Source organism: Tiliqua scincoides, chromosome 5 (genome assembly GCF_035046505.1).
Source record: "Tiliqua scincoides isolate rTilSci1 chromosome 5, rTilSci1.hap2, whole genome shotgun sequence".
NCBI classification, from domain to species: domain Eukaryota; kingdom Metazoa; phylum Chordata; class Lepidosauria; order Squamata; family Scincidae; genus Tiliqua; species Tiliqua scincoides.
In genome coordinates, this window is record NC_089825.1 from 92,377,456 (window position 1) to 92,390,244 (window position 12,789).

The following is a 12,789-nucleotide window of genomic DNA, read 5'->3' on the forward strand; positions in this document are numbered from 1 at the left end:
CAAGCATAACTTTGACCTCATAAGGACTAGAAACTTGTTCTAAAAGTATACAACCATTCTTGGTATATTGAATACTGCATCCAGTACCATGCTGTGTGAAATCAGAGTACCTGCAGCTGTACTAGCATTGGTAGTTCACAGCAAGAGCCGAAGTCTGATGGTAACTAGTCACATGGAGACTGAAGCTGTGCAGAAATGATTAGAGAAGCAAAGACTCCTTGAAGATGAGCTCTAATATAGAATGGTTGGGCTACAATGAAAGCACCTTGCATTGCTTTGCCACTTTCAGGTTCTTAATCTTCACACTACCACACTAAACTAGAATTATGTCAGAATGCCAGATGCAAGGGAGGGCACCAGGATACAGGTGTCTTGTTATCTGTTGTGCTCCTTGGGGCATTTGGTGGGCCGCTGTGAGATACAGGAAGCTGGACTAGATGGGCCTATGGCCTGATCCAGTGGGGCTGTTCTTATGTTCTTATGTATGTTATGTTAGAAGCCCTACCGTAAGAGCATGCTAAACAGCTCAGATACCTAGGTTTTTACTTGGCTACAGTATGCTATTGTGCTTAGACGTGCCTTTCTCATAGCAGGATTTTTTTTTAAAAAAACTAATACAGCTTTTGTTAAAACGTAGATGTGATGAATGTGGGCAGACAGAGTGAGTCAGGCATAGGCTGCTACTTCAGTAGTAAATTTGTACACCTATTAGGGAAAGTTCATAGTTTTAACTTCCAGAAGCAAGTCTTAGGCACAACCCATTTCTGCCCACCCCACAGGTTGATCCCTGTTGCATATATGCATTGTTGGGAAGAAATGGCTTTATACGAGCTCTTTCAAGATCTTGGAAACCTATAAGTTTTTACGTAGATTGCTCCTCATCCCCACCCTTCCCTATGCAACTGGGCCTGATTCTTCCAGATGATCAGGCGTTCAGAGTTCAAATGGTTGCGCCCCCTGGGCAGATGAGGGCTGAATAAAATTCCTTGTAAAGTTGTGGCTGCTTCTTACTTGGGGGTAAGTGCAGAGTAGGGGGCAAGTGCAGGGTGACCAGATGTCATAACTGTAAAAGAGGACAAGGCCCCCCCAAAATGTAGAACATCCAAGGCAAATGTAGGCCATGACAAAATAAAAGCTAAAAACACTTGACTAGGGATTTCATGTGGTTAGTTTAAACACTATATTAAATTTAAAATTTAAATTACAAGAAGGCACTACCTACCTACTCACAAGAAGGACATTTTAAGTTCTTTTCCAGGACATGAGGCTACAACAGAGGACATCTGGTCACCCTGGGCAAGTGTCAGGAGTGGCCTTCCCTCCTTGTGGCCTTGAAAGACCCGTGTTCAGGGGAAGCAGTGACGCACCAGCGCCTGGATGGGGGGGGGGGGAGAGGAGGGCAAGCGGGGACGCTGCTGGGGGAGCCCGCAGCAAGTCCATTGCGCTCGGGTGGATCCCCGCGCACCCATCCGAGCCGGAGCTTCCCAGGTGGTGCGCGGGGCTGGAGGCAGGGCGCCTCCCAAGGCACACGTGCCCAGCCAGACACGCGCACCAGCAGCCCGGGGTTGGGCTCTCCGTGTCAGCTTGCAAATCCAGGACGCTGGCTTGCTTCCCTCCCTCCCCCCTTCTCCACGCTTGACGTGAGACGGCGGCGGGGCTGGAGAGCGAAGATGGCAGCGCTGGCTGAACCTCTAGGGCTGGAAAGGGGTAAGCGCCGGGGAGGTGAGTGGGATCCTCTCCCGGGGGTCCAAACGCGCTCGGTGGGAGAGGAGCTGCTGCAGCATCAGGATCCCCATAGATGGAGGGGGGAGGAGGAGGCGGCAGGGAGTCAGGGGTGATGTGATGATCACCACCATCACCTCCTCCCCACCCTGAGCGCATCATCCGTCTCCGACGCAGCGATGGCTACTGAGAGTGGGTAGAACCAGCATCTAGGTGGCCAAGGGAGGCGGGGGCATCTGGAGGGCAACCAGATGCAAGCGTCTGGGCGCAGTAGGGGGTGGGAAGGTCGGGGACTGGCTGCTCCCCACTGGAAGGTGGAGATGACGCCTGGCATAGCAGATCTGAGCAGTTCCCTGGAAAGGCAGGCTGGAGGCTGGCAAGCTGGGAGCTTCTTCCTCTCCCTGGGTGCTATTTCTGCTAGGAAGGGCTCAGGATTGAAGATGCTGGTGGTGGAAGATGCTGTGATGTGGGGCGCTCCATCTCTCCCCCACCTTTTGCTTCGCCTGCACAGATGTTTTTTTGCTCCCTCTTGCAGATGTGGCCCGAGCAGTTGAGTTACTGGAGCGGCTGCAGCGCAGCGGGGAGGTGCCACCCCAGAAACTGCAAGCCCTTCAGAGGGTACTACAGAGTAAATTCTGCTCGGCCATTCGGGAGGTGAGACTTTGGCCCTTGCCTGATCCCCCTCTTCCCCTATCCTTTTCCAAGAGCTATCTCTTTTTTTCTTGCATCACCTTCGTTCTCTGATTGCTTCATAACATGGATCCTCCTAGCATCCTGTATCCTTTTCTAGTTTCCCAGATACCTTTTCCCCCTTCAGCTCCATATACTTCCACCTTCATCACTTTCTCCCTTCCTGCAGCCCCCTGAGCATTAATACCAATTCACAGCCCCCTCCCCACACACACATTCCCTTTCCTGTGGTCCAAATCTCTCAACTCTATGAATCTCATTTCATTTCATTTCCTGTGGTCAAAAGTCTCCTTCTAACACTATGAATGTCTTTCAGTTCCTAGCAGCCAGTATTTCTGCTTCTGTGTCCCTTCTATTTGACTCTGTTTCCTGTTGTCCCCCCAACTCAAAAGTGGACTGACTCACAGTAGTTTCCTTGTACCATATTGGGTTCCCAGAGTCCAAACCTGGGAACTCCACAGACGATCTTATGTCTCTCTTGGGCAGGTCTACGAGCAGCTGTATGACACGTTGGATATCACGGGGAGCCCCGAAATTCGTGCTCATGCCACAGCAAAGGTATTGGAAGAGCCTGCCGCTACATTTCCTGCACCCTCCCATTCGCCCTGGCGTGTTTCAGGGAAGGGTGTCATGCTTGTTGGAAAGGGACTGGGATTTTATCTTGAGGTGTTCTTAAATATTTTAATTTTTCACATATTTTGTTTTTTCCCAAGGGGAACAGTGCAGAAAGCAGTGTTATGTGTTTTTATTCCAAGGGTGCATTTTTATAAACTATAATTATTATCAATTATAATTGCTTTAAAAGTGTACAAGTAGGTGATGTAGGTGGTATAGTTTCAGCAGATGCAGCTGCAGATTGCCCATGCACTCCCCAGTTCTGCTTTTTTTCCTGCTAATTATTATTGTTATTATTATTATTATTATTATTATTATTATTATTATTATTATTATTATATTTCACAGATTCCCATAGTTGATTTTTTGGTAGATTTTGTGGGAGTGTGTGTGTGTTTGTTTTTTTTTTTTACAGAAAGTAGTGTTGTGTGTTTTTATTTTGTTATTGCTGGGAAAAAAAATCACACCTCTAGTTATATCCAGTGTAGACATGGTTGAGTGTCTGCTGTGATGATGTTGGAAACACAGAAAAAGTGTACAATATATCTTTCTTGGAGTCTCAGCTTTAATTTCTTAGCTCATTAAAAACAACAACAAAAACACCAGCACAATCTTTTGCATGTCTACTTAGAAGTAAGACCCATTGTGCTCAGTAGGGCTCATTCTCAAGAAGGTATATATAGGATTGCATCCCAAGTGTCTTGACCTTATAGCAGCCAATACAGTATACACCTGAAAATGTGTGACTAAATAAGATTTCCAGTAGGTGGAAGTAGTGTTTCAGGTTTTGCACGTTACCCCTCCCTGTAACTAAGAAAACAAGAGTAAATTATGCAGAATTAAAGATACTGTGCAAATTGAGCAAATTTACATGATTTAGTATCAGGCTTTTCTTTGTATTTAACTTGCTGGGACGTAGAATTTAATTTTGTTTTCAATGTGATGCTCAGTGCTATCTCTAATGCATAAGCATAGATTTGGGTTAATTTGAATGATGATATCTGATGTGATGAAAGTTAGGGCACAAACTTTCTTTCCATGAATTTAATCTAAAGGATATAAGGACCTATGATCTTTGGTTGAACACAGATGTAATATAAAAAAAGAGGTCCCAGAATATCCCTTTGCTGTGTTATGAGCCTGGCTTCATAGTGGAAATGACAGGGCTTATATCACTATAAACCGCATCGGTAAAGCAACTACCACATTTTCCAGACTCACAAAGAGAGTCTGGTCCAATAAGAAGCTGACGGAACATACCAAGATCCAGGTCTACAGAGCTTGCGTCCTGAGTACACTTCTGTACTGCAGCGAGTCATGGACTCTTCACTCACAACAGGAGAGGAAACAGCGCTTTCCACATGCGCTGCCTCCGACACATCCTCGGCATCACCTGGCAGGACAAAGTTCCAAACAACACAGTCCTGGAACGTGCTGGAATCCCTAGCATGTATTCACTGCTGAAACAGAGACGCCTGGGTTGGCTCGGTCATGTCGTGAGAATGGATGATGGCCGGATTCCAAAGGATCTCCTCTATGGAGAACTCGTGCAAGGAAAGCGCCCTACAGGTAGACCACAGCTGCGATACAAGGACATCTGCAAGAGGGATCTGAAGGCCTTAGGGATGGACCTCAACAAGAGGGAAACCCTGGCCTCTGAGCGGCCCGCTTGGAGGCAGGCTGTGCAGCATGGCGTTTCCCAGTTTGAAGAGACACTTTGCCAACAGTCTGAGGCAAAGAGGCAAAGAAGGAAGGCCCATAGCCAGGGAGACAGACCAGGGACAGACTGCACTTGCTCCCGGTGTGGAAGGGATTGTCACTCCCGGATTGGCCTTTTCAGCCACACTAGACGCTGTGCCAGAACCACCTTTCAGAGCGCGGTACCATAGTCTTTCGAGACTGAAGGGTGCCAATACAAGATATCACTGAATTGAATCTTGGCGCCGCTATCAGTCTTGCTACCCCTCCTTCAGGTGGGCTGTTGCCTGTTTAATAAACAAGAAAATAAACTTTGTTTTTTCTTTTAAGTGCAGAAATTCTTCAGATATGAGGAAAGGCAGCTGTGGCAGCAAGGGTTCTTAGGCCTATAGACACAGGAAACGAAATCCGATTGAGCTAAATAGGACTTACTTCTGAGTAGACATACGTAGGATAGCAGTTAGTGACAGGAACTGGCCAATCAGTGCTATGCACAGCCTATGCCTGAAAACTTACAAAACAGCTTAAAAATAATAATTTTAAAAAAAATGTACTTCTGCTGATTCAGGGCCCAATCCTATCCAATTTTCCAGTGCTGGTGCAGCCGTGCCAATGGGGCCTGCACTTCATCCTGTGGTGGGGAGGCAGACACAGAGGCCTCCTCAAGGTAAGGGAACATCTGTTCACTTACCTGGGGGCAGCACTACAGTTACACCAGTACTGGAAAATTGGATTGGATTGGGCTGTCAGACCATTGGTCCATTTTCCTAACATGTGCCCCACCCTGACATATCTTTTCCAGTACGTAAGCACTGAAAACTTTATTTCAAAAAGGTGTTTTAGTTTGCTATTTAAAAGGATTTTTATGTTTGGATTTTATATTTTAATTTGGAAAATTCTTGCTGCGTATTGTTTTTGTTGTTATTTGTATTTATTATTTTATTGCATTTTTGTATACTTTTGTGAACCCCGTATATTTCAGATTAAAAGTAGGATAGAAATGAAATGAAATTGTGTGGGGAGCAGTGTGAACACTGTCTTTTAAAAAGGGACTGGCATCCAAAATCGACTTGGGTAGCATAATTGATGTTTGAAATGCTGACTTGAAATCTCCTCTTTCAGGCCACAGTGGCTGCCTTTGCAGCGAGTGAAGGCCATGCTCACCCACGGGTTGTGGAACTGCCCAAGACTGATGAAGGCCTGGGATTCAACATTATGGGGGGCAAGGAGCAGAACTCTCCCATCTATATTTCCCGTATCATCCCAGGAGGTGTGGCTGACCGCCATGGGGGGCTCAAGCGTGGAGATCAGCTGTTGTCGGTCAATGGCGTGGTGAGTATCAGGTGGTGGGAAAACATGGGAGATTTCGTGAATGTGTATTTAAAGGAATGAAAGAAGCCTGTTTAACTTGTTTCCAGCTCTCTGTTTAGATGGAGAACTGGGCAGCCCATCATTGGAATCTTGGCCTGCAGCTAGGAGATCCCGGGGTCTCTTCAGGTCCTCTACTCTTTGGTAGTCTTGGGCAAGCCCGCCACTGTTTTCTAGCCACATTCCTTGGATTTAGCATGTGTGAGCCCAGTGAGGGGTTTGGGAACAACTGTTGAAGCTACACTTCAGATCTAGTCTGTGTGCTACATGGGAGACCACTGGGAATCTGTGTAAGGATTGGTGCAAAAAATACTTGTACATGTAGCCGCCTTGGGTCCCTTTGGGGAGAAAGGCAGGGTATAAATGAAGTAAATAAATAGGTTATCCCATCATGCAGTGTTGTAGATGAGTGGCACCACCCCCGAGACACCATTTCTTTTGTCTGCCTGTTTACCCTTAGCAATCATTTTGCACCTGGCTTCAGTTGGCAGACCTCAGCGTTCTCATAAAAACACTGTTGAACCTGCATGTCTGAATTCTGCCTTGGCCATTCTAGAGCAGTTATTAATAAAGATGGATAGGTCTGAATACAACCAAAACCTCACTGCGCCTGGGGAAGTGCACCAGATGTGCCCCCCAGTGGCACAACAGCTGCCACTGCTTCTCCTCTCATCCAATAGATTTGAAAAGAAAAAGGGAAATGGTGTGGAAAAGGAAGTATGGAGGAGTTGAGAGTGTTGGGGTACACTGTTGGAAATCTCCTCCTACGCAATTCAGGGAGCTGGATGAAAAGGAATGGTGGAAGTGGGCAGGCACCCCTTACCAAGCTGTTACATGAAGTGACTACTTTATTCAGCCTCATAGATGGTGAGATGGATGGTGCCAGTGTCAGTAAATGTGGTAGCAGATCATATTCCTTGGGTATTTCAAGGTGACCGCCAGTCACTGGCTCTAGAAGTGATGAAGGAAGATGCAGCATGGGATTAGGTTCTAAGGTTGGCAGTGGGGCAGGAACCTTTGCCTCAATCCCACTCGCCCTTCTTCTTATCACATGGCACTGTTTGCCCTTTTTCTACAGAGTGTGGAGGGTGAGCAGCACGAACGGGCAGTGGAGCTTTTGAAAGCAGCCCAGGGCACTGTGAAGCTGGTGGTGCGCTACACACCCAAAGTACTCGAAGAGATGGAGGCACGCTTTGAGAAGATGCGGACAGCCCGGCGCCGGCAGCAGCACAACAGCTACTCGTAAGAATGAACCAAGGCTTTCTGGACCGTGGCTTCCTAAAGGGAACCATAATACCCCTTCGGGGGGAGGAGGGGGTAGAAGGAACAGATGGTTATAAGGAGGTTTCTAATTTCTTCATTCCTACTATTGGCCCAGATGGTGTATTGTGGTATCTTTGGGGAGCTGCTGTTCCTCAGAAGCAGTATGCTGAGGATATGTGGCAGGACGGCCATCAACTATGAAGCTGTCTTCTGCTGAGTCAGACCATTGGTTTAGCTCAGGGGTTCCCAAATTTCCACTGCTTCGTCCGCGGTGCATCTGGGGCCTGCCGAGATAAGGAGCTGCAGGGTAAAATGGTGGATGACCCAGAAATCACTTTCAAGTCACACACTCTCCTCAATGTTGGCCGCATTGCATCGTGTTTCCCAAAGTGTGTAATGTGCCCTGCAGCGTCCTGACCTCGGCAGGCTTGCGACCTACCGAAAATCAGGTTGTTTCTCACAGATTGGAAAACTCTGATGTCTAGTTCAATATTATCTACACTGACTGGCAGCAGCTGTCCAAGGTTTCAGGAGGAGGCTTTTCCTAGGCTTACCTGGAGATGTCAAGGATTGATCCTGGAACCTTCTGCATGCAAGGCCATGCTCTACCACTGAGTCACAACTCCATCTCCTGCTTGAGCATTGTCAGAGCTCAGAGTGTTCCCCTCACCCAGCAAGGCAGGTTACAGAAATGAATAAAAAAACATTGACCGAATAACAAACAAAAACAGGATTCAGGAGTCAATAATAATAACGGACAATGAAGAGGCAGCACATAAATGGTAAAACCACAACAAGGGGGACCGAGGTGTGGGGGAGACAAACATTCTAACTAAAAGCACAGCAAAACAAAAAAAAAAAGTCTACCCAAATGAAGAAACATCATCAATGAGGTGACCAAATGAGTTTCACTGGGTAGGGCATTCCAGCAGCGCAACAGCTGAATGTGTTGATTGTGTGGTTCCCAAACTGGTGGACTGTGACCCACCAGGGGAACCAAAAGCAGGGCATTCACCCTTAAGGAGAGTGACCGAGCTGCAATGGCAGCAACAGTGCTGCAGAGATTGCAGAAGTGCTGCTTCCAAGGGCTTTTTTACTTCCTGGGGGGCAGCACAGGCCTCCTGCAGGATCCTAGAGGCTTGCAGTGGCCACTCATCTTCTCTGCAGCTTGTTTACAAAGCCCTTATCTCCTATCTAAAGTTACATCTGGGAAAACAGGAAGTAGCTTTAGATTGGAGTTGGCTTTGTAGACAAGCTACAGGAGGAGCTGCAGGAGGACATTAGAGGGGGCTGCAAGCCTCCAGGATCTTGCACTGCCCCACCCAGGTAAGTAAAAAAGCCCATTGGCGGCAGCAGTACTGCAGCCTCTGCAGTACTGTTGTTGCCCCCTGCCCGCCACCTTCCCAGCCCATGCAAACACTTACCTGGTTCTCAACTCCCCTGTAGGAGTTTGGGAACCACTGATTTAAGATATTTTTATCTGACCTTTCCCCCTATAATTGGACACCCAAGGCAGCTTACAGAAGCCCTCCTTCTTCTGTGATCTACAGTACCATAGGGTACTTGCAGGGTACCTAGAGTACCCACTGGGTACTTGCATATCCCAGTATAAAGTCAGTGAAATGAGTCCAGGTGTGTATGAGTTGCTATCTGACCATTGGATTGGGGAAGAAGTTACTTTTGGAACCAAAACGTAGCTGTCACTTAGGCCTGATTGTTTGGTAAAAACTGATTGAAGTGATTCCTGGAAGTCTTTTCCCCACATGTGATAATGCTACTTAGCCAGGGTTGCACTATTAAAATCTACATGACTGCTTCCAGTAGTCTTCTGGCAATTGATGCTGATTTCTGTGGAGACTCCAGATCAATCCTGTAGGATCCGCACTCCTTAGAACACATCTGTGGCTGCTCCCTGCCCCAACATCAAATCTGACATTCAGATTTTGGAATCTTCTTACTGTCAGACAGTCATGCGTAAATCCAAATCATGCGTTGACCATTTTCCTTCTTGATGCCTAAACTGTCACAGGGCCATAGACTGTGATCCTAAGGATAATTGGACTCCTGTCATTTTGGGGGTGGGGAGTGGGGGGGCACATGATTGGAAACATGCCTGTTTCTCTGCAAGTATCTACTTTGGCTCCAGGTCAAGGGACAGAGGGAAAGGGGCAAAGAATAGTGGGAAAAACTGCATGGAGTCCATCAAGGTTATCAACTCCTGACACCCAATGGAAGGCTTTATATTGGTTTCTGCTTAGGGTTGCAAGATCTTTTTGGTTGCCTTCCTGCCTGCTCTCATGGCTGAAATTTACACTCTCTCTCTTTTTCATTCTGCAGATCCTTGGAATCAAGAGGATAATTTGCATCCTTCTCGTGTTTTGGAGACCTGCCTGTGACTCTCCCTGACCCCACCCTCCACGATGGTTTTATCTGTATAGCAGGAGACATATTTATCTGCCTTCCTCCCCTTTGTTGGGAGGGGGGCTTCTATGTACAGTATTTATTCACAATCCTATTATTTAAAGATGTTATGTGTGAGTGAGTGTGTGTCCGTGCAAGTCCATCCTTCCCACCCTTTGTGAATTGGGGAAGGTACTCCCAAATGGCCAAGAGACTGTCCTTGTGGGTGGCAGAGGGACATCAAAGAGGAAAAGGGGAGGTTCCTCATTGAAATTCTGCCTCTTCTACAGAGGAGGTTTCATCTCAGTCTTGGGTGAAGGATCCCTGTCTAACCAGCTTCCTTCCCTACTTTGGAGGTTGTTTTGCCCTTGAGAAGGGCCTTTCAGTGTTGATGGACCAAGGAGACCTGGGTGCATATTCCTTCTCAGCCCTGAAACATATTGGCTGACCTTATCAGTATCTCTCGGCCTCACCTACCTCGCAGGGTTGTTGTGAGGATAAAATGGAGAAAACCCATGTGTGCTGCCCTTGAGTCCCTTGGAGGGAATGATGGCAATACAGTGCAATTAACAATAAAAGAGGAGGGCAAGTGAAGGAGATTATTCTGAGATGCTTATACCTCTCCAACCCAATTTTTCTTTAGCTGTGATATTAGAATGTGATAAGAATGTTGGTTTGGGATGTCGAGAAACCCCAGTTCGGACCTCAGAGCTCACTTAGGGTTGCCAACCCTTCACGATTGGCTGGGTCCAGGAATCGGCAACAATCTCGAGGTGACTACTGAAAGCAAAACTTGAGATTTTAACAGGACCTCCAGGAATGTCCAACATAACACCATGTTAGAGGGGGGAAAAAATCTCCAGGAACAGCTCCAGTCAGAGTTGGCAACCCTAAACTCACTGGATATCATTGTGAAATCAAGTGTTCCCAGCATCAGCATCCTGTCTATAAAACAGAAGCCAAAATGATTGACTTTATGGAGCTGGTTGGCAACCTTCAGTCTCGAAAGCCTATGGTATAAGCCTACAGCACCCGGTATTCCCAGGCGGTCTCCCATCCAAGTACTAACCAGGCCTGATCCTGCTTAGCTTCTGAGATCAGACGAGATCAGGCATGTTTATGGAGCTGGTGTGAGGATAAGTGAGATTAGAATTTGTGACGCACTTTTTGGACTGCCAAGTGTTATGGAAATTGTAAATAATAATGTGTAAAACACAATATCAGATTATACTGTGCCCTGCCCCCACAATGATTATACTGTGCCCCTGATATACAGATTATACTGTGCCCCTGCCCACAATGAATATGATGTGCCTCTGTTCTAGGTTCTCTTGGCAGGCCTCCTATCCAACTTTCCAGCATTCATGCTGCCATACCTATGGGGTGTGCTCTACATCCTGCATTGAGGGGCAGTCACGGAGGCTTCCTTAGATTAAGGGAGTGTTTGTTCCCTTACCTTGGGGCTGCATTGTGGCTGCATCAGCACTGGAAAGTTAGATAGCATTAGGCCCTAAATGGCTTCTTCTCCCTTTTGACTCCAAAGGTAGAACCCTCAAAGTGAAGAAGCCTATGGACAAGATTTTTTTTTTTTTTAAAAGAGGAAATTCTATGATGCATTTTATCTTTCAGCTGGCAGGTGGAGCTCTTACTGCTCTGTGCAAGAGAGTAGGGAAGGATTCCTGCAAAAGTGAGGCACTGGGGGATGAAGTTGGGAGTCCAGCTTCATAAACCTTTGCAAATACAATGAGCCTTGAATGACAATTGGATGCATCTAGTATATGCATATGGTTGGCAACCTTCAGTCTTGAAAGACTATGGTATAAGCCTACAGCACCCGGTATTCCCAGGCAGTCTCCCATCCAAGTACTAACCAGGTCTAACCCTGCTTAGCTTCCGAGATCAGATGAGATCAGGCATCTGCAGGGTAACAGTTGCTATACAGTATGTGTATATATCCCTCTTCCATATATGACTGTTGAGGTTTCCAGCCTCTCCATGCTGTCTTAAAGCCATGCTATGGCCATACGCTGCAGTGGATGCCAGAGCTACATGTGGAACTTTACATGGTTCAGTTTTTCACTTGCCACTCTAGTATTTAAAAAAAGACCCCACTACCACACCCCAAAGAGTTCTGTACTTGTACTCCCCACACAACCGCCTGGTGCACAGGAGTCACAGCTGAAGTCTACATGGCTTGGCTGAAAATTTGCAGCTTTTGCGTGTCTGAAGGCCATGACGGAGAAATAAACGTTCCGATCTAATATTACATTGAATGTTCAGATGTCGGCTCTATGCTTCTTATAGATCCAAATGGCTTTGCATTGGAGAAAAACCGTATTCAGATCAATTCAGCAGCATTTATGATGGGAAAATGTTTCAATGGCAAAAATAATAAATCTTGTTCTGAACGTTGGAATTCAATAAAATGTTGTACCAAAAGACTGTCGATATTCTTATTCCTCACAAGGAACAAATTGATTTGAATATGTTGTACTTCCATGTGCAGAATTTCAGGATCCATACTTGGCATATAGCAGACCCTGCCCCCCCCCCCAGGGTTTAAGTCAGCCATTTTCAACCACTGTGCCACGGCACACTAATGTGCCGTGAGCGGGCCACAGGAATTTGGGGGAAGGTTATTAGTAGAGTCAATGGGAATGTGAGTCCCCCACTGGCAGCATGGAGTGCCTTGTCAATTTTCAAAAACCTGGTGGTGTGCCTTGACAATTTTGGTGCCTTGTCAGTGTGCCATGAGATTAAAAAGGTTGAAAATAGCTGGTTTAAGTGAAAGATGAGATTTTAATTGTTTTTGCTGGGGGATAAAAATATTTCATTTTAAGTTGTACTTTTTGTCACAGAATTGGGACTTTGTGTTTCAGGATATGTGCTGAGGGGGTGGTAGTGAATATACTCAGCTGTTAAAAAAAAACATGCAACAACCTACAGATTCAACTCATGGTTGATGTTTGGATGTGCTCCAAAGTTAATTACAGCACAATCCGATGCATGTCTACTCAGAAGTGAGCCCCATTT

General features: G+C 46.5%; 1 protein-coding gene and 1 pseudogene across 1 annotated transcript; one reads left to right on the forward strand and one right to left on the reverse strand.

The window, feature by feature from the left end:
* Positions 1 to 1,644: 1,644 nt before the first annotated feature.
* LIN7B (lin-7 homolog B, crumbs cell polarity complex component) lies at positions 1,645 to 12,195 on the forward strand. The gene is made up of 6 exons (XM_066628220.1): positions 1,645 to 1,707; positions 2,258 to 2,376; positions 2,899 to 2,970; positions 5,848 to 6,057; positions 7,172 to 7,335; positions 9,694 to 12,195. Exons 1-6 carry the CDS (start codon positions 1,671 to 1,673, stop codon positions 9,713 to 9,715), a joined length of 624 nt encoding a protein of 207 aa, XP_066484317.1. The 5' UTR covers positions 1,645 to 1,670; the 3' UTR covers positions 9,716 to 12,195.
* On the reverse strand, positions 11,579 to 11,698 carry LOC136655076 (5S ribosomal RNA; annotated as a pseudogene).
* Positions 12,196 to 12,789: the final 594 nt, after the last annotated feature.

Coding starts and splice junctions, on each gene's coding strand:
- LIN7B (XM_066628220.1), top strand. CDS start 1,671: ATGGCAGCGCTGGCTGAACCTCTAGGGCTGGAAAGGG. Junction 1,708..2,257: donor ACCTCTAGGGCTGGAAAGGG/GTAAGCGCCGGG, acceptor TCCCTCTTGCAG/ATGTGGCCCGAGCAGTTGAG. Junction 2,971..5,847: donor GTGCTCATGCCACAGCAAAG/GTATTGGAAGAG, acceptor CTCCTCTTTCAG/GCCACAGTGGCTGCCTTTGC.